Raw genomic sequence first — 24,192 nt, 5'->3', positions numbered from 1 at the left:
GACACATCAATCAAACCCTGTAACAAATGTTTATACTTCAATATCTCTTTATAATCATTGATCAAGATCACTGCATGTCTGAGGTTCTTCATTTGACTGACAGTTATGTAAATTTACTTCATCTGCAGGTGTTTTCAAGCTTCATTGAGTCAGGTTTATTTATAAAATGTAAGCTTTCATATTCAAAACAGACAAAATGAGTCAAAGACATAAAGATAGAATATGATTTTATTTGATGAATTGTCACACAATCACGAGTGAATGAATAAAGCAGACATAGACTTGTGTTGTTTGATGTGAGAGAGAAATGAAGAGAAACACAGTTAGTCTGTTAGTCTTGATGTGAGAGTGAGTGGATCTACTGTGAACACTGATCTCTCCTCAATTCTCCAGTGACTTTATCACGCTGGTCTTTCTGTGTGAGCTCACAGCTGACTGAGATCACTGAGCTCCACTCCTGCTCAGAGAGAGTCAGACTGCTGCTCCAGCTGTACAGACCGTCCTTCTCCAGGAGAGCAACACTGCTGTACTGAGACCTGCTGCTGATCCCGTCCACCTTCCAGTTCAGACTCCAGTCTGAGGGGAAGCCCTTGTTGGCCACACACATCAGTGTTGCTGTTTGCTTTGTGGAAATCTCTTCACTGGACGGCGGCAGGACGCTCACTTTAGGACGACTGTTGCCTGACAATCACATCAATAGTCAATAACTCACACAAGAAAGTTAAAAACTCTTTTCATGTTAAAAATTAAGAAAGTTTAGGTCTCCTGAAGAAGTTTTAGGTTTTTTAATCATATAGCTGCATTAAAGCAACACTATGTAGTTTTTTTACCTTTAAATAATGTCTCTAAAATTATTTCAGTGATAGAACAACTTTTAACTGGACAAATTGTACTGTTGCTGCAACCTGAGCAGCCTCCTAGCTGCTACAAGCACACTCTGAAAGTGGCGGTGGAGGGTAGGAAACAGAGCCCCGCCCCTCCCCCTGCCTGCAAAAGAGTGTCTGATACCAGGCACTGTTGCACTTTTCAACCACATGGGGGAGCTGTAAGTCATTTTTACATGGAAACTACATAGTGTTGCTTTAAATGGCTAATATCATTTTTGTCATGGTTATCTCAAGACTTTGAATCACAGAAATACTATTTGTACTTTAATGAAAATATCAATGAAAAAATGTAGAAAGGCAGTTTCCTGGATAGGGTTTATATAAATTAAAGACTAGGGCTTAATTGTATTATGGTTATTAAATTACTTTTAACAAACATATCTTACAATAAACATTACTGGCGTGCACCTTGAGACAAAACAATGGCACTGATATGTTAAGATATTTCAGTGCAAACTGTTTTCAGTTAAGACAGCTTTACATTTTAGCGTGGGACAAAACTTAAGCTCTGTTTGGGAAACTGAGCCATATTCATGATTATGAAAGAAAATATTAAGAAATGTTGGAAAGGACAGACAGTTGAAGTCTTCATAGTTGTGTCAAACTGTATTGAATTGTATAACATTTATAAATTATATTAATACTAATATTCAAATAATTTTTTACAAGTTTAGTATACACTTAAAAATCATTTATGCCATTAGGTCTTGCACCTGATAATGCTTTCTAACTTGATTTTTTGTCTAAATTAAATTCAAGTGAACATGAAATCAATCACATTACAAACATAATGTGAGCCTAACAAAATATCACAAAGTGTTGAGTTCAAATATTACTCACAATATTACACCAAAAATCTTAAGCTGTACGCAATGTCTTTCTAATACAAATAAATATGGTAAAACATGCATCACTTTTTGTGTTTCATACCTGATAGGGGAGAGTGGGGTAAAGTGAGACATTTTTTACATTTGCTCCCCTCTAAGCGAGCTAAAATGATATATCAGTCAAATTTACACATTTCCCATTAATTCAGGATGTTTCCTAGCTATGGAAATTACCAGAATGTATTCAGGACGAAGAGCAGTGAAAATATGATTGTTTTAAAAAAAGTGGTCTTGTGTCTCACTTTACCCCAGCTTAGGGGTAAACTGAGACAGACCAGAAAAATCAAGGGGGTAAAGTGAACCAGCTCGGGGTAAACTGATCCACTTACTTTTTACACTCTGAAACTACCATAACAGCACATATTGTAACAGATAAAATCCTGACGGCTAGCTTGACAACCACACATTCCAGAACTAATGTTGGACTAGTAACAGAATCAAGGGGATTGGTCAATTAAGAACATTATTTTTAAACACTTGAAAGTACAGTAACTCTGAACCAAAATCAAATACAACATAACATAATTCAAAAGTTATATTTTTTGGCCAGTTTTTGCCTTTATTTAACAGTGAGTTTTGGAGAGGACAGGAAAGTACAGGGAGGAGAGAAGGGTATTTGATCGGCAAATAACCACGAGCCGGGAATCGAACTCCCAGAAAGTGTGAAAGCACCACATGTCGGAGCGCTGCCCACTGTAGACCATTGGCTCCGACAATTCAATTTTTTTTAATTAACATTCAAATGACATATAGAACCAGTTAGATTAGAACGCAGTCTGGGGGTCAGAACAAAGGACCCTTAGAGCCAGCTAGTGTCTGCGGGTCAGCGCAAAAGACAATCAGAACCATCTATCAATATTTCTATCCCTTGCAGCTGCTCTTACTGTGGGTTCACACCAGACGTGAGTTCAACGATTTGTGCAAGTAGATTACATTCAAAGTTAATGCAAAGACACGATCAGACGCATCCTCGTCTGGGGCGATGTGAATGACGCCATATGAGCGGAGCATTTGCCGCGAAAACACGCACTATTCACCTCAAACATGTCTTCGCCCAAGTTGAAAATATTTATCTCGAACGAAAAATTTGCATGACACAATGTTAAATCCCGTGAGTAATCTAGAGTGAATAATGCTACGTACACACCAAATGCGGGGCAGTGCGTTACTTGATCTAGATTACTCGCAGGATTTAACATTGTGTAATGGAACATGTTTGCGGCGAATAGCGCGTGTTTTCGTGGAAAACACGGCACCCATATCACATCATTCGCATCGCCACATGCGAGGACGTGTCTGATTGCGTCTTTGCATTGACTTTGTATGTAATCTACTTGCGCAAATTGTTGAACTTGTGTCTGGTGTGAACCCACAGTACTATGATGCCTCGCGTTTGGTGTGTACATAGCATTAGAGAATTCTTTCCTTCCTTGACCTAAGCAGCTGCACTCTCCATCTCCTCAAGGGGTGTTTTTCCCCAGGCTGTCTTCCTGGTGTATTGACTAGGCATAATGGTTTTTCTGCAATGTTTATAACATTAAAAATAAAACATATGTAATGTAATATTACATTAAAATATGTTTTAGACTAAACTGAACTTGTGCCTCGTGTCTCACTTTACCCCACATCATTTGTCTCACTTTACCCCACCACTCTCTCTTGGAAATTCAGGCTAATCTTCAGCTAGCATCAACACAAGGTTTTATATGTTGGTAGTTCATAAACATGTGTGATATAAGTTTTTCTACCTGAATCAATTTGCTTTGGCACAACAGTTGATTAAGTTGACAGCAAGAAAATTTACTTTTACAAGCAAAAAATATATTTTTGTGAAAAAAACATGTTAACCACAGCAGCATGAGGTCCTGTCCTTCATGGCCAAGGGGAAATTTGAGGGGCTTAAAAACATAATGGTCATAGGACCACAAATGTGTTCCGTTGCCTAGATACAGGGGGTGTCTCACTTTACCCAATGTCTCACTTTACCCCACTCTCCCCTATATATTTTCAAAAACAATGATCTACTTTCTTAAAATTATTATTTAATTATTTACTTACTGCCAACATCGAGTCTGGTGCCGCTGCTGAAAGTCCACCACAGTGATACAAACTAATAGAGCGACTGTACAAAAACCTCTACACACTTGACTGAACACAAACTACAGCAGAATATACAACACTAACACAACACAAACAAATATTGTAAAAATCTCTGAATGATTTAAGGTTAAGAATGCTAAGCACAACACTATTATAAAATCTTTTATGATTTTTTTAATGTATTTTCTCCAGTTTTCTCTCTGTATCATTTAGTTCCCTTTCAGTCGGTCACTACGACGTCACGTCGTGACCGACGAATTGGGAACTCGCTTAGAGAGACCAATCTGCTTCGAATACTACTAAAACGCCAATGAACTTGGCATTGAGATATTTGCATAATGCTGGCGCCGCCCCGCCAGGTGCGTATATAAGCAGCAGGTGCAAATAGGGAAATTAGCTTTTTATCGCTTCGAAAGCCGGCAGTATCTGCTACTGAGAAGCTACTTTACTCTGTTGGGATTCGATTGCTGAAGTTGGTTGGACTAGCAGTACCACAGCGGACGCTTCGCTTAATTCCACGGCTCTTCATCTGTTTATTGTTTTGAGTTTAGTGTGTGCGTTGCCTTCCTGTGCGCTCATCAACTAAGCATCTGAGTGAATTTCCCTAAAAGAGTGATACGAGAGAGCTTTGTGCCTTGTTAAAGGCAGCCACTCTCTCGTATATCCGGACATCAGCGTCCTTTTCAGGATGGCTTTTCGTCCGTGCGATCTTGGGTGCGGCAAATACATGGGTCCGAAGGACGGTCACGAGCGTTGTCTTTCGTGTTTGGGCATCGAGCACGCAGAGGCAGCGTTCGCTGGGGGTAAGTGTTCTCACTGCGAGAACATGTCCCTTGTGGATTTGCGGAGACTGTTGTCTTTCCTCCGGGAAAAGCGCAACCCTCATCATGCGAGTGCTGAACGCCGCCACGGTGCGGCCGTAAAGCTCTCTAAGGACGACCTCCGCATCACTGTGCTGAGCCGGTCGGGGGATTCGTCCTCCAGCTCTCAGCCTCCTCATCCACAGCCGGTTGATGTGCCGATGGAGACTTCAGCGTCGTGTTCTACGATGACTCTAGAATCCATCGTGCCGCCCTCCGGGTCCACCGACGCCGCAGCATCCGAGGGTGGGCCTCCTCCCCCTGACGTGGACCCCGACGCCCTTCCTCTCTCCGGTCGGGTTGGGACGCCGGAGTTCGATCCAGAGATGGTGGCCGTGCTCGCTCGAGCGGCGGAGACCGTCGGGTTAGAGTGGGTTCCCCCCCTCAGCCCGAGCCGTCCCGCCTGGATGATTGGTTCTTTGGAGCTGCCCGGGTTTCACAACCCTCTCCACCGGTGCCTTTCTTCCCCGAGGTGCACAAGGAGCTGACTAGAACCTGGAAGTCGCCGTTTTCTATGAGATTACGGCCGTTTCAGCCCTCCCCCCTCACCTCCCTCACCAGCGGAGCCGCTAAGGGTTATATGGGGATCCCTCCTGTGGAGCGCGCGGTCGCGATGCAGCTGTGTCCGGCTAACGCTCCCTCTTGGAAGGACCGCCCAACCCTCCCCTCTCGTGCCTGCAGACAGTCCTCCGGTTTAACGGGCGCTGCCCACCAGGCATGTGGAGAGGCGGCTTCAGCCCTGCACGCTATGGCGTTGCTGCAGGTTCACCAAGCGAAGGCCTTGAGGGATCTGCACGAGGGAGGACACGACTCGCCTGTCCTTTCGGAGCTCCGGGCTGCCACTGATCTGGCTCTTCGCGCTACGAAGGTGACAGCGCAGGCAATTGGTCGTGCCATGTCCACGATGGTGGTCCAGGAACGCCACTTATGGCTATGTCTGGCGGACATGTCGGATGCGGAGAAGAACAAGTTCTTGGACGCTCCAGTGTCCCAGGCTGGTCTTTTCGGTGAGTCGGTGGAGTCCTTCGCCCAGCAGTTCTCCGCCGCCCAGAAGCAGACAGAGGCGATCGCTCAGATCATGCCCCGGCGCAAGCGACCTGCATCTCGCCCTCCAGCGCCGGCGGGCCCTCTGCTCCTCGCCGAGGGCGCCCTGCAGCGGCTGCCTCCACCCCCCCCACTAGAACATCTTCCAGGCCACGGAGGGGGAACAGCCGTCGACAGCCCGCCCCGCCCGCCCCACCCGCTTCCCGTGGTAAACGGAAATCGAAGCGGCCCTGAGACGGGCGACCTGGATTTGGATGGGATCACTCTACGGGAGACGGTGATGGCATCGCTCCCTCCACCGGTAGAGGGCCGGGTGGAGAATCTTTGGTTTCGTTTTGTTTCTGTTCCGCCGGCTTCTCAGCCGGCACCCACAAAACCACAAAAAGAGTGCATTACTATTCCTTCTCCAGGTCTCCAGAGGATCGAGAGAGATGTGAGCGGGCATTTACATGCTCTTCCTCCCTCTCCTCTATCGCCAGCGGGTGTCCTGAGGAGTTCCAGCTCTCCGCTGAGGAGACGGGACCACCAGCACCCTCCTCGGAGTCTGTGCTCTCCGCTGAGGAGACCAGACGACCGTCACCCTCAGCGGGCTCAGGTCAGTGTCACACACACACATTCTGTAGATACTTATGCTGTCTCAGCAGACGTACCGGCAGTACCACCTGTCCCGCCCAGCCGCCCCACCGCGGGTACCCCGGTAGTGCCGTTAATTCCCCTCGTACGGTCCCTGGGGGCTTGGCTTCAGCTTCCCAGCCCGTCTCGTTGGGTTTTACGCACTGTCCGCCTCGGTTACGAAATTCAATTCATCCGGCACACACCCAAATTCTCGGGCATTCGTTTCACCACGGTGAAAGCGTCCGACGCACACGTACTGCGTGCAGAGGTCGAAGTCCTGCTGGCGAAGGACGCGATCGAGCCGGTCCCTCCAACCGAGATGAGGTCGGGTTTCTACAGCCCGTATTTTATAGTACCCAAAAAAGGCGGTGGGTTGCGACCGATCTTGGATTTGCGCGTTCTGAACAAATCTCTGCAGAGGAGGTCTTTCAGGATGATAACACCGAAGCAATGATTCAATTCAATTCGCCCCCAAGATTGGTTTGCGGCAATAGAACTGAAAGACGCGTACTTTCATGTGTCCTTTCTCCCTCGTCACAGACCGTTTCTCCGGTTTGCATTCGAGGGACGGGCATACCAGTACAAAGTTTTACCGTTCGGGCTTTCCCTCTCTCCCCGTGTGTTCACGAAAGTAGTGGAGGCGGCGTTAAAACCCCTCAGAGAGAGCGGCGTTCGCATATTGGCTTACCTCGACAATTGGCTTATAATAGCGCATTCTCGACGGACGCTTTGCGAGCACAGAGATTTAACGCTTCGGCATCTCGCCCGTTTGGGTCTTCGGGTCAACTGGGAAAAGAGCAAACTCTGCCCCACGCAGAGGATCTCTTTTCTCGGTATGGAACTGGACTCGATCGATTTATCGGCGCGTTTAACAGAAGAGCGCGTCAAGTCAATTCTGACTTGCCTCGGTTCATTCCGAGGGAAGAATGCGGTCCCGCTGAAACAATTTCAGAAGCTCCTGGGGCATATGGCAGCAGCAGCGGCCGTGACACCGCTCGGACTGCTCCATATGAGACCGCTTCAGCGTTGGCTTCACGATCGAGTCCCGAGGAGAGCGTGGCGCGCCGGCATCCACCGTGTAGCTATTACACCTGCGTGTCGCCTAACATTCCCCCCGTGGTCGGACCCCGCGTTTCTCAGGTCCGGTGTGTCCATGAGACAAATCGCTCACCATGCTGTTGTACATACAGATGCGTCCGACACGGGCTGGGGTGCCACGTACGACGAGCTTACAGCTTCAGGGGTGTGGACAGCACCCCAGTTGCACTGGCACATCAATTGCCGAGAGTTGTGGGCAGTATATCTGGGACTTGTACGCTTCGCTACGGAGCTGCGAGGGAAGGATGTACTAGTACGCACCGACAACACTGCGACCGTTGCGTATATCAACCGTCAAGGCGGTTTGCGCTCCCGTCACCTGTCGCATCTCGCTCGTCATCTCCTCCTTTGGAGTCAGAAGCATCTGAGGTCCCTTCGTGCCATTCACATTCCGGGCTCGCTCAATACAGCGGCGGACGCGCTTTCTCGAGCTGCGCGCCCCGGCGAATGGCGACTCCACCCCCAGACGGTCCAGCTAATTTGGAAGAAGTTCGGTCGTGCGCAGATAGACCTGTTTGCGTCGCCGGACGATACCCACTGTCGCCTATTTTATTCACTAACCGAGGGCAGCCTCGGCGTGGACGCTTTGGCACACAGCTGGCCTCGGGGGATGCGCAAATACGCATTCCCCCCAGTGAGCTTAATCGCACAGACATTGTGCAAAGTCAGGCAGGACGAGGAGAGCCTTTTACTGATCGCCCCATATTGGACGAGCAAGAATTGGTTTCCAGAGCTAATGCTCCTCGCGACAGCCCCTCCCTGGCGGATTCCCCTGAGGAAGGACCTTCTTTCTCAAGGAGGGGGCACATTATGGCACCCGTGCCCCGACCTGTGGGATCTCCATGTGTGGTCGTTGAGCGCGCGCAAGGTTTAGGTGATTTACCACAAGCGGTATCTAACACAATCGACGCGGCTCGAGCTCCGTCCACGAGACGGGCTGACGCGTTTAAATGGAACCTTTTCGTCACCTGGTGCTCTTCGCAACGCGAGGACCCCAGAGAATGCCCTATTAACATCGTGCTTTTATATCTTCAACATAGGTTAGACGGTAGGCTGTCACCCTCCACCATTAAAGTTGATATCGCTGCTATTTCTGCTCATCACTCACTTATCAACGGCAGAACAGTTGGCCAGCATGATTTGGTTATTAGATTTTTAAGAGGCGCTCGCAGGCTAAACCCCTCGCGCTCTCCTTCTATTCCTCCCTGGGACCTGTCCATGGTGCTGAAAGCCCTTCAGGCCCCCCGTTCGAGCCTTTGCAGTCTGCGAGTCTGAAGCTTTTATCAATGAAAGCTCTGACCCTGCTAGCATTGGCTTCAGTGAAGAGAGTAGGGGATTTACATGCATTCTCTGTTGACGACTCGTGCCTTCAGTTTGGTCCTGCTGCCTCGAGTGTAACATTGAGGCCCAGACCAGGCTACGTGCCCAAAGTTCCCACCACTCCTTTCAGAGACCAGGTGGTGAGCTTGCAAGCGCTGCCTCCGGAGGACGCAGACCCAACCATGGCTTTGTTGTGCCCCGTACGCGCACTGCGACTCTACGTGGATCGCACGCAAAGCCTCAGGACCTCAGACCAGCTCTTTGTTTGTTATGGTGGCCAGCAGAAAGGGAAAGCTGTCACTAAGCAGAGGATGTCTCATTGGATAGTTGATACTATCACCCTGGCTTATAATCTTCAGGGTATTCCTTGCCCCTTTAATTTGAGAGCGCACTCCACACGGAGTGTTGCCTCATCTTGGGCTTTAGCTCGTGGTTCCTCGCTAACAGACATCTGCAGAGCTGCTGGTTGGGCGACACCTAATACGTTCATTAGATTTTACAGTGTTCGTATCGAGCCTGTATCCTCTCGTGTTCTTTCCTCACCAGGGAGGACACGGAGAACAGACTCGCAGGTCGGCTTGCAGCCTCCAACTGATGCTTCATAACTGTGTCAGTATGGAAGGCCTTCAGAACAAAAATGCGTAATGGTTTGAATTGTTCTTCCTCCGCTGCCTTGGCAGCCTTTGTTGCGGAGCATTGGCTGTCAGCCTTCACTAGCTGTATCCTCGCGAACCTACGTGTTGGCTCGGGCTCCACATTGTGTCCCACCGGGTTCCTTTGTGAGTATTTTTCCGTGGGGTTAATCCTACCAGCCCACGTTTCCCTTAGCAGAGCACTGCTTTGCTTACACAGCCACGGCTGTCTTTATTTCTCATCGTCCACCATTAGCCCTTAAGAGGGGCGGTGGCTTCCGCAGCATTCCTATCCCGCTCAGGTAGGGCGCTTTCCAGTCGCTGGCACTTCTGTGGGTTAAAGGAACATCTAGTGCCCGGCCTTCCTGCCCTATCCTATTTCTCCATTTTCCCCGAGGGGATTTTGGAGGATTTTCTGCAGACACTGGAAGAGGTCAGCCCCTAGTGGCGTTTTGGTAGGGATTCCCAATTCGTCGGTCACGACGTGACGTCGTAGTGACCGACTGAAAGGGAACGTCTCGGTTACGGATGTAACCCTCGTTCCCTGAAGGAGGGAACGGAGACGTCACGTCCCGTCGCCACAGGTGCTGCCACCTGCTGTTACGGCCGGTCACACTTTCCGGCTTTCTCAGCGAAAAAGAAGCTAATTTCCCTATTTGCACCTGCTGCTTATATACGCACCTGGCGGGGCGGCGCCAGCATTATGCAAATATCTCAATGCCAAGTTCATTGGCGTTTTAGTAGTATTCGAAGCAGATTGGTCTCTCTAAGCGAGTTCCCAATTCGTCGGTCACGACGTGACGTCTCCGTTCCCTCCTTCAGGGAACGAGGGTTACATCCGTAACCGAGACGTTCTCATTTATTTACTTGTGTTGTGTGAACACTGCATACACAGCTTTAGATAGATAAATGTTGAATATATTTTGGACATTTGTTTTTACTTTAATTTAAAACTTTATATTTATTTGATATTTATAAGATTTTATAATTATTAATATTTTCAGAATGCAAGTACACATTGAATAATGATAGTGTAGTAGTCTGTAGGAGCAGAAGTTTCCTGTCGTCTTCTTTGCATTGTGTTGTCATGCTTCAGTGATGTGTGAGTGTTTATAGTGCTGTGAGTTTAACACTTCATGACTGAGATCAGAACAGAACAGAATCTTCATCATCACACAAACCAAAAGAACAACAATGACTTTTATCATCATCTTCATCTGGACACTCACAGTCTTTACTCAAGGTTTGTGTTGTAACATTTTTATCATGATCATTAATTCATTGAAGAGTGAAATATTGATTTGTTTCAGTGTTGTCTTATATTTCATTCTTGTTGTTTCTTTCAGTGTGTAGAGGACAGTACACTCTTACTCAGAGTCCATCAATAACAGCAGTTCAACCAGGACAACAAGTTAAAATAAACTGTCAAGTCAGCAGTGCAGTGTATAGTAGTAATTGCTTATTTTGGTACTTACAGAAACCTGGAGAAGCTCCTAAACTCCTCATATATTATGCAACAAGCCTCCAGTCAGGAACTCCATCAAGATTCAGTGGCAGCGGATCAAACACATATTTCACTTTGACCATCAGTGGAGTTCAGACTGAAGATTCAGGAGTTTATTACTGTCAGAGTTTCCACAGTACTAATATCAATGTGTTGACCCATACGGAAATGTAATATATGAACACATATGAAATGTACATATATTAAATATATCCACATAGAAAGTAAAAACATGTATGTACATATATGCCTTAACATATATGAAACCTATTAGAAAATGGAACAATTTCATATATTGACATATACATTTTGTCCATATAAATATATATGTCGATGTATGTAAAATACAGTCTTTGACATATATGTCACATATATAATTAATAATACATATGACATATTTGATTGTATGAATATACAATATATATATGAATTACACATATAGGCATAGCATATTGTCGATATACATGAGACATATATGTATTGCATATATGTTTTTATATAGCCTTAGTATGTATTTTACATATTAAAATGAAATGTATGAAAAATATATTTTTAATTTATATATATTAAATATATAAATGGCATTTATAAAAAAAACATGGTGCCAACATATATGTTATGCATATATGAGAAATGCATGTTTTCAAAATAGCTGTCTCATATGTTCTTATATTACGTATATGAACTACAAAACATACATTTTTTATAGGTTATATGCATTTACCTATATAACTTGAAGTCCAATGCACATAGTATGCTTTAAGCCTTAAAAGTTAAACTGTGCAATGAACATAAAGGAAGTACAGTTAAAACATTAAGACTTTATTAAAACCATTTTTATTTAAATAAAAAACACAACATGAAACAAGCCTTAACAGGCAATTTGCAAAAGATAATAATAAAACAGTTAGAACAGCAAAACATAAAACAAGCCTAAGCTTAAAAAAACTGCAATTCGCAAAAGTTAATAAAACAGTTAGAACAGCAAAACATAAAACAAGCCTAAGCCTAAAAAAAACCTGCAATTCGCAAAAGTTAATAAGAGTTACAACAAAAATTGAAACAAACAAACGTTTAGCTATAAAAATAAACTGTTTAAAACTGTTAAAACAACAAAACAAGAAACAAGCCTACTTTACGCTATATTTTTTATTAAAACAGTTAAAACAACTAAATTAAACCCATCACAAGGTGATCCTTTTGCTAGTGGGTAATGCTAAAATCTTTTTAATTTTTTTATGTGTCTAGAGTCTTTTTGGATGCCCGCAGCTCAGTGACCTTTTGATTAATAGCCACTCCGATTTGGCCTCTGGTGGTTCCAGGAAATTTCTGGATTACTGCATCTGTAAAAAATATAAATAATTGGATTTAACATTTAACTATGACAAATAAATTAGTCAAATTAACAAATTAATATACATACTCATTATTGCATCAATTTTGATTCTGTCCAGTGCCTCCTTTGTTTCCCCAGCGCTGCCTTTTTTGGAAGTGCCACCTAAAAAATAGCAAAATAGAGATTAGAACGAAATCAAAACTCTGATACCATTTAATTACGCAATAAATTTCAGTACACATTCTATGAAGCCCATGCTTATAATGAATTATAGCCCCCTTTATAATTTTATAGGTAAAGTGAAAGCATACAATAGAAATGTTAGGAAATCATGAAGATGTGATTCATTAACTTTAAAAGGTTTATATGGAATAAAATTCCGGACAATATTAAAAAGGAATTGCAAATGGTATTTGCAATTGCGTTTTCTACTTGTGGGTGTAAAAACTGTGACTTAATTCAAACGCAAATGCAAACTGTTTGCATTTCCATTTACGCGAACGTACAATATATGCCAAGTTTCAAATGTAAAATCAAAGTCCATTTGCAATTGAATTTCCTATGTCTTTCGAGTTATGACCCTGCCATATTTCAATCTCAATTGCAATTCATAATTTGCTATTTCACTTCCTCTAGCATCGCGTACGGATCTTGCCAAAACTCAAATGAAATCGCAATCCTCTTTGCATTTGCGTTTCCAATGCCTGTACTTAAACTTGTCAATCACAGTGTTGGGGGTGGGGTTATATTATAGGGCGTGTTTGGAAGTTACGTCACTCACACGCTTCACTGCGCTTAAACGGCCACAAGGGGGAGCACAAGAAAAGCTAAAATGATAACGCAGAACATTTTTTATACATTAAATTATATATTACCTCAGTTATATTGCAGCAATTATTAACCAGATAAGCACCGTTTCAAAAGTGTGAGTTTTATGAATTAAAGGAACGCATCTTAATTAATTGATTATTGACCTTCAATTGATTTTTTTGTCAGTAATAATATGGCAGAATGTTTTGACATTATCTCATGTCAAACGCTATAAGTGTATTATTAGACGTGTATCATAAGTGTATTATTTTAAACACTTGTGTTTTATTATAAAAGGTATTATTTTATAAATCAGTCAATGAAGTATGCTAAATGAAATTACGATCAGAAAAATAATATGTGAACATTTAGCTGACTTATTGACTAAATGTATTATAAAATTAATGCAGTCTATTATGTATCAAAATATCATATAACCTAATTTTCTTCAAAAGTTTAACAAAGATTTTGTAACCTTGGTATTTTCAGTAAAACAATGTAAAAATGTTAATCTGTCTGACAAAACAAAGAGTGGTCGGTGGCTTAATGGAGTCAGCAATGAGTGACAGCGAGTCGGAAGACGAGCGGTCCCAAAGTTCCCCTTACGAAAATTAACCATGGTTTTATTGTGGTAAAAGTGTATTAACCATGGTTTTTGGTGTATTGATTACTATCAGCAAAACCATGGTTTTAATACACTAGCATAGTTTAACTATGATTTTTGAAAACCATGGCTGTCAAAACCATGTTTTTTTTTAACTGTAGTAAAACCATGGTTAATTTTCGTAAGGGTCAGGTGCAGCATGAGATGTTTCTCGTCATTAATCATCGTGGGGAAACAGGATAAAAGCTGCAAATGCAATATTTCTGGAGAGGGTGAGAGAAATTTATGTGGACTGATGCTCTAGAACCCTGAAGAAAGAATATTTATTTATTTAAGGAGAACGCAAGAAGCGCGTGTTTTTTGTTCTCAGTTAAAACGCATTAGAAACCAGTCATCCCCGTCCTTCCATAACCAATCACTATTAAAATAAAATGTTATTAGCATGAATTAAAGTAATGTACCCACATTTACTTGATACTTCACTAGCTCATATCACATCTGATTAACACAGAATGAGCTTTTTTTATTAAAATGCTTTAAAATGGCATCTTTCTTTACTAGCAAGTTAATGCAAGCTAATAAACAGTGCTTAAGCCTATTTAGTTAATTGCTGAAATATAACAGAGGTATTATATAATTAAATGTATAAACATTTTTCTGCTTTATTATTTTAGCTTTTCTTGTGCTCCCCCTTGTGGCCGTTTAAGCGCAGTGAAGCGTGTGAGTGACGTAGCTTCCAAACACGCCCTATAATATAACCCCACCCCCAACACTGTGATTGACAAGTTTAAGTACAGGCATTGGAAACGCAAATGCAAAGAGGATTGCGATTTCATTTGAGTTTTGGCAAGATCCGTACGCGATGCTAGAGGAAGTGAAATAGCAAATTATGAATTGCAATTGAGATTGAAATATGGCAGGGTCATAACTCGAAAGACATAGGAAATTCAATTGCAAATGGACTTTGATTTTACATTTGAAATTTGGCATATATTGTACATTCACGTAAAAGGAAATGCAAACAGTTTGCGTTTGTGTTTGAATTAAGTCACAGTTTTTACACCCACAAGTAGGAAACGCAATTGCAAATACCATTTGCAATTCCTTTTAAATATTGTCCGCAAAAACGTTCCATAGGTTTACTTGCTAATTTAACTACAGAGCAATAATGTCTATAATAAAGTAATGAATCAATCATGAATAAAATACAAAAATTCTATTATTAATATGAACAATTGCAATTTAAATACTAGTACAAAAATTAATTTCGACCCATCCCTGCCTGCTCCTGCAAGGTTTTGTTTTTGGACAACCTGTGGAGTGTAACCAGTGCATCTCAATTTATTTATAAAGCATGTTAAGATGCAGAGGCGTAAAGCACTTGAGTAAATGTACTTCGTTACTGTACTTAAGTACTTTTTGAGCTACTTTGTACTTGTACTGAGTATCAAAAATATAAGCAACTTTTACTCTCTACTCAACTACATTTTTGATTGGGTATTTGTACTCTTTACTCCACTACATTTGAACTGACACTTACCGTTACTCGCTACATTGTTTATTCATCAACAAATATAAACAAGACGAAAGTGTCAGAGGGTGATGATGGATAGAATCTGTGGTCGCAAGGTTAGATGCACACACACAACTGAGGGACTTCATGTGGCGCTACGCAGGGCAATCGTTTGAAATCAAAGTACTGCGAGAGCGAATCAAATGCATATGGAGAAGTCTGGTCTCGCGATACTTTGATGTCAAATGCTGAACGGCTTGCATTGAGCCACCATAGCGCAAAGGCAGAGGTAAAAATCTACTCGGCGGTACATCAGCTTGTTGCGTATGTCATAAACTGTAGAGAAAAATTTGTGTCTAGTCTCAGAGAAGAGATAAAGAGCAAACATATGGATGCATATCACTTTTGATTCTGTCAAGGGACCCTTTGTTAAACTTGTGATGCTGCAATAAAAACAAACGTGAAGCGCTATTGCAGGAGGGTCATCCCGCAACTCAAAGGCAAGCACAAATGTTTTATATACTGATGTTTATTAGCTAACCTGAGCTGTTACATAACTTGATATGACTTAACATATAAGCCAAAATAAGCCAGCGATGTCCTGTACTGATTGCCTGAGTAACTTAAGTACATTATAAGCTGGATAAGAAGTGTACAATGTCAATGTCCTCACATTTACCGTATCATGAAGAGGAAAAAAACATATACAAGTTGCACTGGACTATAAGTCGCATTTATTTAGAAAAGTATTATTATTTTTTTGAGGGACATTTGGTTTGTTAAGTCTTTCTCCGTTGTCTTTAAGTCAATGTTTCAGTTAACGGTTTTTTTCAGGGGTAGGCTACACTGAAAAAAATTATTCATTGAATTTAATCAATATTTTTAAGGTAAGTGGTTGCAATCAATTTATTTAAGCTACATTTAAACAGAAGTGTTATATTTTATTTTAATTTACTTATCTTTTTTGCTTAAATGTAGCTTAAATAAATTGATTGCAACCACTTACCTTAAAAAAATGATTAAATTCAATGAATCTTTCAAATGAACAATCTTTTTAAATATAAGTTTTTTAGGATAGCCCTATATAATATCACAACAGTAAGGCTATATATTTGTCAGCATGGTACATTCAAGTACACAATAACACTAGACTAACATTAAATAGGACTAAAGTTGACTAAAGCTAGACCAAAACTAAATCAATTTAGATGACTAAAATGACTAAAACTAAATTAAATTTTAGTCAAAAGACTATGATTATGTTTAACCTGTGTTTTTCCTGCCATGTCGAAATATTGAGGTGTTTGATTTCTTTTGTATATTAGGAAGTAAAACCTCATAAATAAACTTTCTTGTTTTTCACTGACCTACAATGTCTCTGTGTGTTGAGGACTAGTGCATCTTTGAGCCAACATTCAGTACGAGTAAAATTACTTAAGTACTTGGGTTACTTTAAGACTTTTACTCAAGTCGTATTTAATTGGTGACTTGTAACTTGTAGTAATTTTTTAAGAAAGGTATATGTACTTTTACTCAAGTATGGCTTTCAGCTACTCTTTACACCTCTGTTAAAATGTGAATGTAAATGAGGGTTTATTTTTTATTTTGTCCCCTTACCCAAAGAGATCAGATATGAAGTTCGATCTACATAATTACCAAAAACAATAATTATACAGAGACATGCACACACTATGACCGATGACATACCTCTGAGATTGCTTTTTAGAAGTGTATCTATATCAAACACTCCAATTAGAAGCATCCGTGCCATGGTCGTTGGGGTGTTTGCATGGTTAGCTGACCACAACACATTTTTCGGCACACAGACTCCTGAGTCTGGGTAAATTTCAAGCTGTGGGGGAGGACAAACATACATTAATATTTAAAGTTATATTAATAAATAAAACAATTTTCTAACAAAAAGTTTTTAATGGTGCCTGATACAATTTAGCTTTGCACAACATCCACAACTTCTAGTCTACTAGTACTATTAATTATAATAAGGTTTTAATTATTTAACATTTTTCAAGAACCGAAGAACAAGACACCACAGATAATACAGAAACACAATAAAGTCTGACTAACATATGGCAAATAATGACCAAGTAACAAACTAAGGTAGATGGGGAAAGGTGTGTTTTAAGATGTGTCTCTGAGGCAGCTTATGTCAAAGCTCAGGGGCCATGACGCTACAGCTCTAACACCAACATTAGAAACTATCCTGAACTTAAAACTCCAATTCATAACTTAGTTTGGTTAAAACACAAATTATTGACCATGTACAAAAAAACTGCATACTCACAGATTCCTGTATGGTAGAAGGTGATGCCCTTTGTTGGAATGGGCTCTGCTCCTTCACTTCAAGCCATTTTTCCAACTTGCACATTGTGCTGAGAAGTTTTGGCATTTCTATAGAACAAAACAGTTAAAAGAATTAGAGTGAACCTTTAAATTAGTTAAATATTTTGATTTTTTTAATAACTTACGACTGATAACACTTGTTTTCAAGTTGTCTAACTCCATTTTGAGGGCTTCATTTTCCGCCTTTAATTCTGCTATCATGTCAGGAGAAGGTGAGGTAAGTGATGTAGGTGACGATGATGTAGGTGACGATGATGTAGATGACGATGAGGCAGGTGAAGATGGAGCTGACATTGGTGCACGTGTAGATTTAGGTGAGGTATTTGAAGGTGGAGCAGACAACGATGAGGCAGGTGAAGGTGGAGCTGACAGTGGTGCATGTTGAGCTTTAGCTGAGGTATTTGAAAGTGGAGCAGACAACGATGAGGCAGGTGAAGGTGGAGCTGACAGTCGTGCATGATGAGATTTAGGTGAGGCACGTGAAGGTGGAGCAGACAACCATGACGCAGGTGAAGGTGGAGCTGACAGTGTTGCACGTGGAACTTTAGGTGAGGTAAGTGATGTAGATGACGATGAGGCAGGTGAAGGTGGAGCTGACAGTGTTGCACGTGGAGCTTTAGGTGAGGTAAATGAAGGTGGACCAGACAACCATGAGGCAGGTGAAGGTGGAGCTGACAGTTGTGCACGTGGAGCTTTAGATGAGGTATGTGATCGTGGAGCAGACAATGAAGAGGAAGGTGTAGGTGGAGCTGACAGTGGTGCACGTGGAGCTTTAGGAAGTGGTGGTATGGAAGAAGGTGAGGTATGCGAAGGTGGAGCAGACAACGATGAGGGAGGTGGACATGAGGTAGGTGAAGGTGGAGTATCTGAAGTAGCAGAACTAAATCCATGGTGTAATTTTATTTTCTCCAAAAGCTCCCTGTCCATATTTTCCCCATTACTTTGCCTCTTTATAAAACATGACAAAAGATGAAATAAGACAAAACATTACTATCAAATGAAATGATGATGAAAAAAATGAAATGATATTATGCTTTCCATGAAATTATCTGCCTCTGTTTCTTGATGTGATCAGCTCACAACCAGGAACTGCCTGCACGTAAAAATCACCCAAGATGTTTCTACACTACAGAAATGAGTTACATCACTTCTTCGGCCTCTTTTTCAAATTACCAGTGGCAGTTAGAGTATTTCTTTTTTGGCAATTTCAAGCTGTTTAATAATCACCTTTATTTGGGGAACTACAGAGTGAACCAGACAGCATACTGTATAGAGAATCAGATCACAACAGTTTTGATTAACAGTTTGAGCCATGTTTGTTAAACGATAAGACAAACATGAAGAAAATACAAACAGTAAGCACAGAAATAATACCAGGGTGGGTATTTAAAGACTTTTACATGAGTAGTTACACGTATGGTGGCACAAAATAAAACGTGGTGATTTTTTTAAGTAGATAACAATGAGAACTATATTGTATGGCAGAAGACTTTGACCTCTGGCGCAGTAACATCATCACTCCTGTGAACTGATGATGTTATTGTGCCAGACGTCGAAGTGCTGCAAACTAAGGCTGCATTTACACTTTGCATTAACATGCGATCTTGGTGATTCGTTCACGCAGACCTGATCATCAGTATAGCAGGACACAGTGTGTTTACATTTGTCAACATCAAAGTGTGTGATCAGATCCCGTTCAGGGAGACGTGCTGGATGGTTAGCTGTCAATCACAGATGGCTACTTTATTCAGGGTTGTCGCGGTAACCGCAATCCCGTATTGTACAGTGTTACTGAGAAGCCAACAGCAGAGAATAAATAGCAAACCCAAAAACCGTGATGTTCACATTTTAATTATTATTAATTTTTATCTTTAAAGGCTTTATCTTTGTTTATCTGAAACGTCTGCACTGGGAATGCACGTTTCAGCCGACGTTACCTGAACTTGACTTTCACCCGCATGCTTTTCATCACCAACAAAATCCGTGTGAAATCTTAGGATGACCATCCCAACTTTTTAGTCTGCCTTAATAACGGGATTTTGATTTGCTCAGCCTGAACTTATACGTTTTTGATTTATGATTTATGAATATGATTTAACTAAAAGAGCTAACAATTTCCTAAATTTCCTGTTCATGTCTCCCTCTATAGTGCGTAAGAAGTGAAGTAGCCTAGTGTATTTTATACAAACACATTTATAAGTAACTTACTTTGCATAAAACCAACACTGAATAAATGTTTTTGGTTAATGTTATTATGGTTTGTACGTGTTTTCAAGTAACTTAAAATGTGTTAAATGATATAGAAACAGACGACTGACCAAAACACTTGTCTTTTCAATGTGTATGTGGACAACATCCGGATACAGGTCGCACGTTAATGCGAAGTGTAAACGCAGCCTAAGTGCTCTTCCGCCATACAACATAGTTCTAATTTTTTATCCGCTTTAAAATCACCACGTTTTATTTTGTGCCACCATATTACTCGTGTAACTACTCATTTAACAGTCTTAAAATAAGGAAAACATGGAAATGTTTGGTGGCTTCTAAATTTATCCCTGTTTGGATCCTAAAGAATGAATGGGGCTAGGCTAAATGCTGACACATTCACAATGTGCTATACAAAGATGAACTGCTTGCATTGATAAAAGATAGGTATGTATTATTTTGTCTAAGTTGAGGTAAGAACATAGTAAAATGTTGAAAAAATGTGTAGTTTTCCTTTCAGCAACAATCTTATAGCTGGCAGCCAATTTGTTTACATTTGGAATGCAGATGCTAGTTTTGGATCTCAGTAAAAAAAATCTAACCTTTTTGGGGCTAGGTGGTCCATAATTACTGGTCTCCACTTCAAACTTGGGGTTTGGCCTGCATTTCCTTTTGCTTAGAAGTTTTGGACTGGACTGACATTTTGTACTCATAAGTTTTTCTAGGGTGGACTGTCTCTCTGTGGAAAACAAAAAGGAACATTCAAAAACAAAAGATACAATAACAACAACATAAGCTGATCATATTTTCACACACTTTAAATGTAGTGCACACATGCGCATGTAACTTAAGCGCTTTTGCACCCACAATAATTATCATGATAGGGGAAGGTGTTCACAATTACCACACATACTGATGGGAATCGTTAAGTTTACATTTGACAAATTTGACGTGTTTTTACTTAACTTGAGTATTGTTTAACTTCTAGATCTATATGGGAAATATTTTATTTATACATCTAAAAGCTTAATTAAAAAATATATTATTCCCACAAGACAAACATTTAACGTTAACGTTAAAGATCGTATCGTTGACCCACTGCAGGGTGTCCTTATAGCTCATTATACGTTAACAAAATTAAAATGCAACGCACACAATACGTTATAACAGTTAACGTTATGCTTTAATCTGATCAACAGCTTTGTATTATAACGTTAACGTTAGCCTAATTTAGGGGATGTGGATTAACGTATGCAATTCAGCAATTATTTACATTTTTTACTTTCTTCGTGTAAATTATAATACAATTTGAGAAATTACCTGCAACTTTATGCACCTTTGCCTCGTACAAAGGCCATCCGCCTCTAGGTTTTTTCTTTAGTCCAGCTCTCCATTCAATTAAATATACAGATCTCTCATCCAGTCCGTCTAAGTACTTATTATTATCGAAGTTTTTTATGTGTGATGTTGGAACAATGCTCCAGCTTTCATTGTCTGCCTCTTCATTCCACTCGACAAGGGCGAACATCTTCAGCCGTTCTATCTTGATGATACCGCTTCTACCTTCTCTATAATGCTGCAGTCAGTGCATGCGCGTAATTTCGCGGTCTCTTGATTACTTTTGAATTTCGGCGCGCTAACTAGAGATAGGCCATGGTGCCAATCTGGGGGTTGAGCTTGCTATGCTGCGTTCCCAGACAACTCGGATTAAGGATATGTTACAAATCAAACTTGGAAATAACTTTTGAATAAAGTAACATGAATGAATGTATTAACATTAGAACATTAACGTGTTTAGGAAAATTTAAAAAAGCGCCGTTTCAGACATCATTTCCGGGTTGAGGTGGGACATATATATCCGAGTTGACGTAAATTCGTGGACTGGAATGCAGACTGTTTTTTGTCGAATCTAAAAACTTAATTTAATAATCAGTAACTAACACTGATATCAAATCACTCCTGCCGTATAACTTATTGTACCACAATAGCATTTATTTGAACCCTGAACAATATGATGAAATAAATAATTTGATATATAAATTATATCTATAAATTATATAATTCTGTTGGAACAATCCAGTTTGCATCACATAAAAATGACATTTAAATACATTGTTGCACAAACTCCATTAAAACTTTAAACCCTGCAGTTACATACATCCAGAGTTGGGCAAAGATTACAGTGTTTTTAAAATAAAATACCAAATATACCTTACTTTTAAGTGTATCAAAATAAACTACTTTTTGTATTTTGAAAATACTAAAAAACACTTTTACAAGGAAGCATGAACTTTCTTCGCAAACCTTCCATTAATCGATTGCTTTACCATTACATTGACTCTGAGTCATGCAAAAATATGACATGCAACCAGTAACGAGGGCCTACTTTGCATTACCAACACTGTCATTAAACAAGTTATTCATTAGATGACCACTGATGGGACCTGTATTCATAGCAACTAGTTTCTAACTAATTAATCATTTGATGGTTATCTAATAATATGTGTTTCAGGCAGTTATTGCAACCCAAAATATCATGATCCTACTAACAGCTACTTTAACAAGGGGGACAATACTCAGCAATTAGTTATTTATTTATAAAATTGTTGGACTCCTTTTTAGCAGTTAAACAAACATTCTATAATTTCAACAATTCAATATGTTTAGATGTATTTTAAGCCAGATATGTAATCTGAATTTAATTGCATTTGTATGATGTTACAGTACTTTAAAAATACAAAACACTAACGTATTTTGATGCAAAATACAAAGGCATTTTAATCAACCCTATCAAATACAAATACTATTTTGTATTTGAAATACGTGTATCAAAAATACTGCCCATTCATGAGTACATCTATGTATTATGTGTTTATGTTATCTGCATGAGTGCATGTGTGTACATGTATGAGGGAAGCTGGATATGGCTTCTGCAGCCTGCCCAGCTCTGGGGAAAAGCTGTTGCATAACTATAAAGTCCATGTTCCATGAGGTTCACTGTCTACCTAGGAGGGTGATAAAAGGGGTGTCCAGGGTGTGAGGCATTCTGCTGAATGTATGGCCCGTGTGTAAAGACGGTCTGTACACAGATGAGACTGGAGCCAACAATCCAACTGTCTTCACAACCACTAAATCTTTTATGGAATGTTTTAAAGTTAGCAGCAGACCACAGTAGCCGGTTGCATAAAACTTTAAGACTAGTCTTTAAAGTTAGTCATGAATTTTTTTCTTCAAGACTGATCATAACGTTTTAAGTATGTTACATAGAAAGGTAGATTGGTCTAATTTAAATCCAAATAATAAGACTGATTAGCCCTAACTAATTGATAGTTAGTTAGAATAATTCTTAAGACGCAGTCTTAATGTCACGGCTATGTTTATGCAACGCAGGGTGAAGCTTCTGTATGTTTTAGATGAAGGTCTTACTATTATGGATGGAATTATAGATGGCCTGGATGCCTGCTGCCCTGTGAGATTATGCTGGGAACAATATCAATAGATCCTGCATTTCAAAGTTGCAATTGTGTTGTAATTTAATGTTTGGTTTGAGATTAATAAATGTATGTAGGTATGTAATAAATGAAAATTGAAAGTGTAAATATTGAAAGACATTTAAAAGTTTATTATTGCAATAAAATGCTTTTCCTTATAAATGCAATTTCATCACAAATGTTTGTACTTCAGTATTTGCACAAACAGATGGACTTGCAGTATAACTACTTTTTCCTTTTTTTGACGGTTTATAAAACATAATCAACACGTAACAGGATGGGCATCATTTTTATTGTCAATTTAGAATGGTCTTAATTTAAAACAAACGTGAACTGACGCAAGACACATTCTTTTGGCGCAACTAATTACCATAGACAACATACGTTGTTGTGCCATAAATACTGTAATGACGACTAGGCGTGAAGTTTGTTCGAGTTGAAGTGGTGTTGCGCAGACCTATCGACATCATATTATCACGAGAACGAGTCGACAGAATACGGAACTCTCTGCTATCGCAGTACTTTAATGTCATACGCTGATCAGACTGCGCAGTGCTGCAAGTCAAACACATTCGCCAGTGATGACGCTGCTACAGAGACCATATTAGCATTAGCAATGTAAGAGTCCTGTTCTTTTCAACCCGGAGGTAATCAGGAAATTATAATTCTGTAATTTTGTTTTTGAGGGACATTGTGTTAATAAATAAAATATAAATATATTTAAATTAATTAAATATATATATAAATAAAAAGTTCTGGTAGTTACTTTGGTCCACACTCCAGTATAGTAGGTGGCGGTAATGCACCTTATTGGAGTGCACCCGCCATAAAACCATAAGAAAGAAAAAGAAGAAGAGTTCAACGCGGGGTTTCGTTGGCGACTGGATTATCATTTGCTACACATTTGTATCCTACTGTACATGAA

The 24,192-nt window shown here is 40.5% G+C and overlaps 1 protein-coding gene across 1 annotated transcript; it reads right to left on the bottom strand.

The window, feature by feature from the left end:
* Nucleotides 1-358: 358 nt before the first annotated feature.
* On the bottom strand, nt 359-21,304 carry LOC135781668 (uncharacterized). The gene is made up of 6 exons (XM_073813274.1): nt 21,097-21,304; nt 20,379-20,515; nt 17,697-18,519; nt 17,513-17,619; nt 16,918-17,062; nt 359-681 (listed from the first exon to the last, which is right to left on the bottom strand). Exons 1-6 carry the CDS (start codon nt 21,302-21,304, stop codon nt 359-361), a joined length of 1,743 nt encoding a protein of 580 aa, XP_073669375.1.
* Between the last annotated feature and the right edge of the window lie 2,888 nt (nt 21,305-24,192).

Source organism: Paramisgurnus dabryanus, chromosome 23, assembly GCF_030506205.2.
Source record: "Paramisgurnus dabryanus chromosome 23, PD_genome_1.1, whole genome shotgun sequence".
In the NCBI taxonomy this organism is placed as follows: domain Eukaryota; kingdom Metazoa; phylum Chordata; class Actinopteri; order Cypriniformes; family Cobitidae; genus Paramisgurnus; species Paramisgurnus dabryanus.
The sequence above is the reverse complement of the archived record's forward strand: the minus strand, read 5'-3'. Positions and strand labels throughout refer to the sequence as shown.

Bases quoted from the DNA above. Each gene is read 5' to 3' on its own strand.
- LOC135781668 (XM_073813274.1), bottom strand. From the start codon at position 21,304: ATGTTCGCCCTTGTCGAGTGGAATGAAGAGGCAGACAATGAAAGCTGG. The intron at 20,516-21,096 runs GTAATTTCTCAA...TGTTTTCCACAG, and splicing joins AAAGGTGCATAAAGTTGCAG to AGAGACAGTCCACCCTAGAA. The intron at 18,520-20,378 runs GTTAGATTTTTT...TGTTTTATAAAG, and splicing joins GACCACCTAGCCCCAAAAAG to AGGCAAAGTAATGGGGAAAA.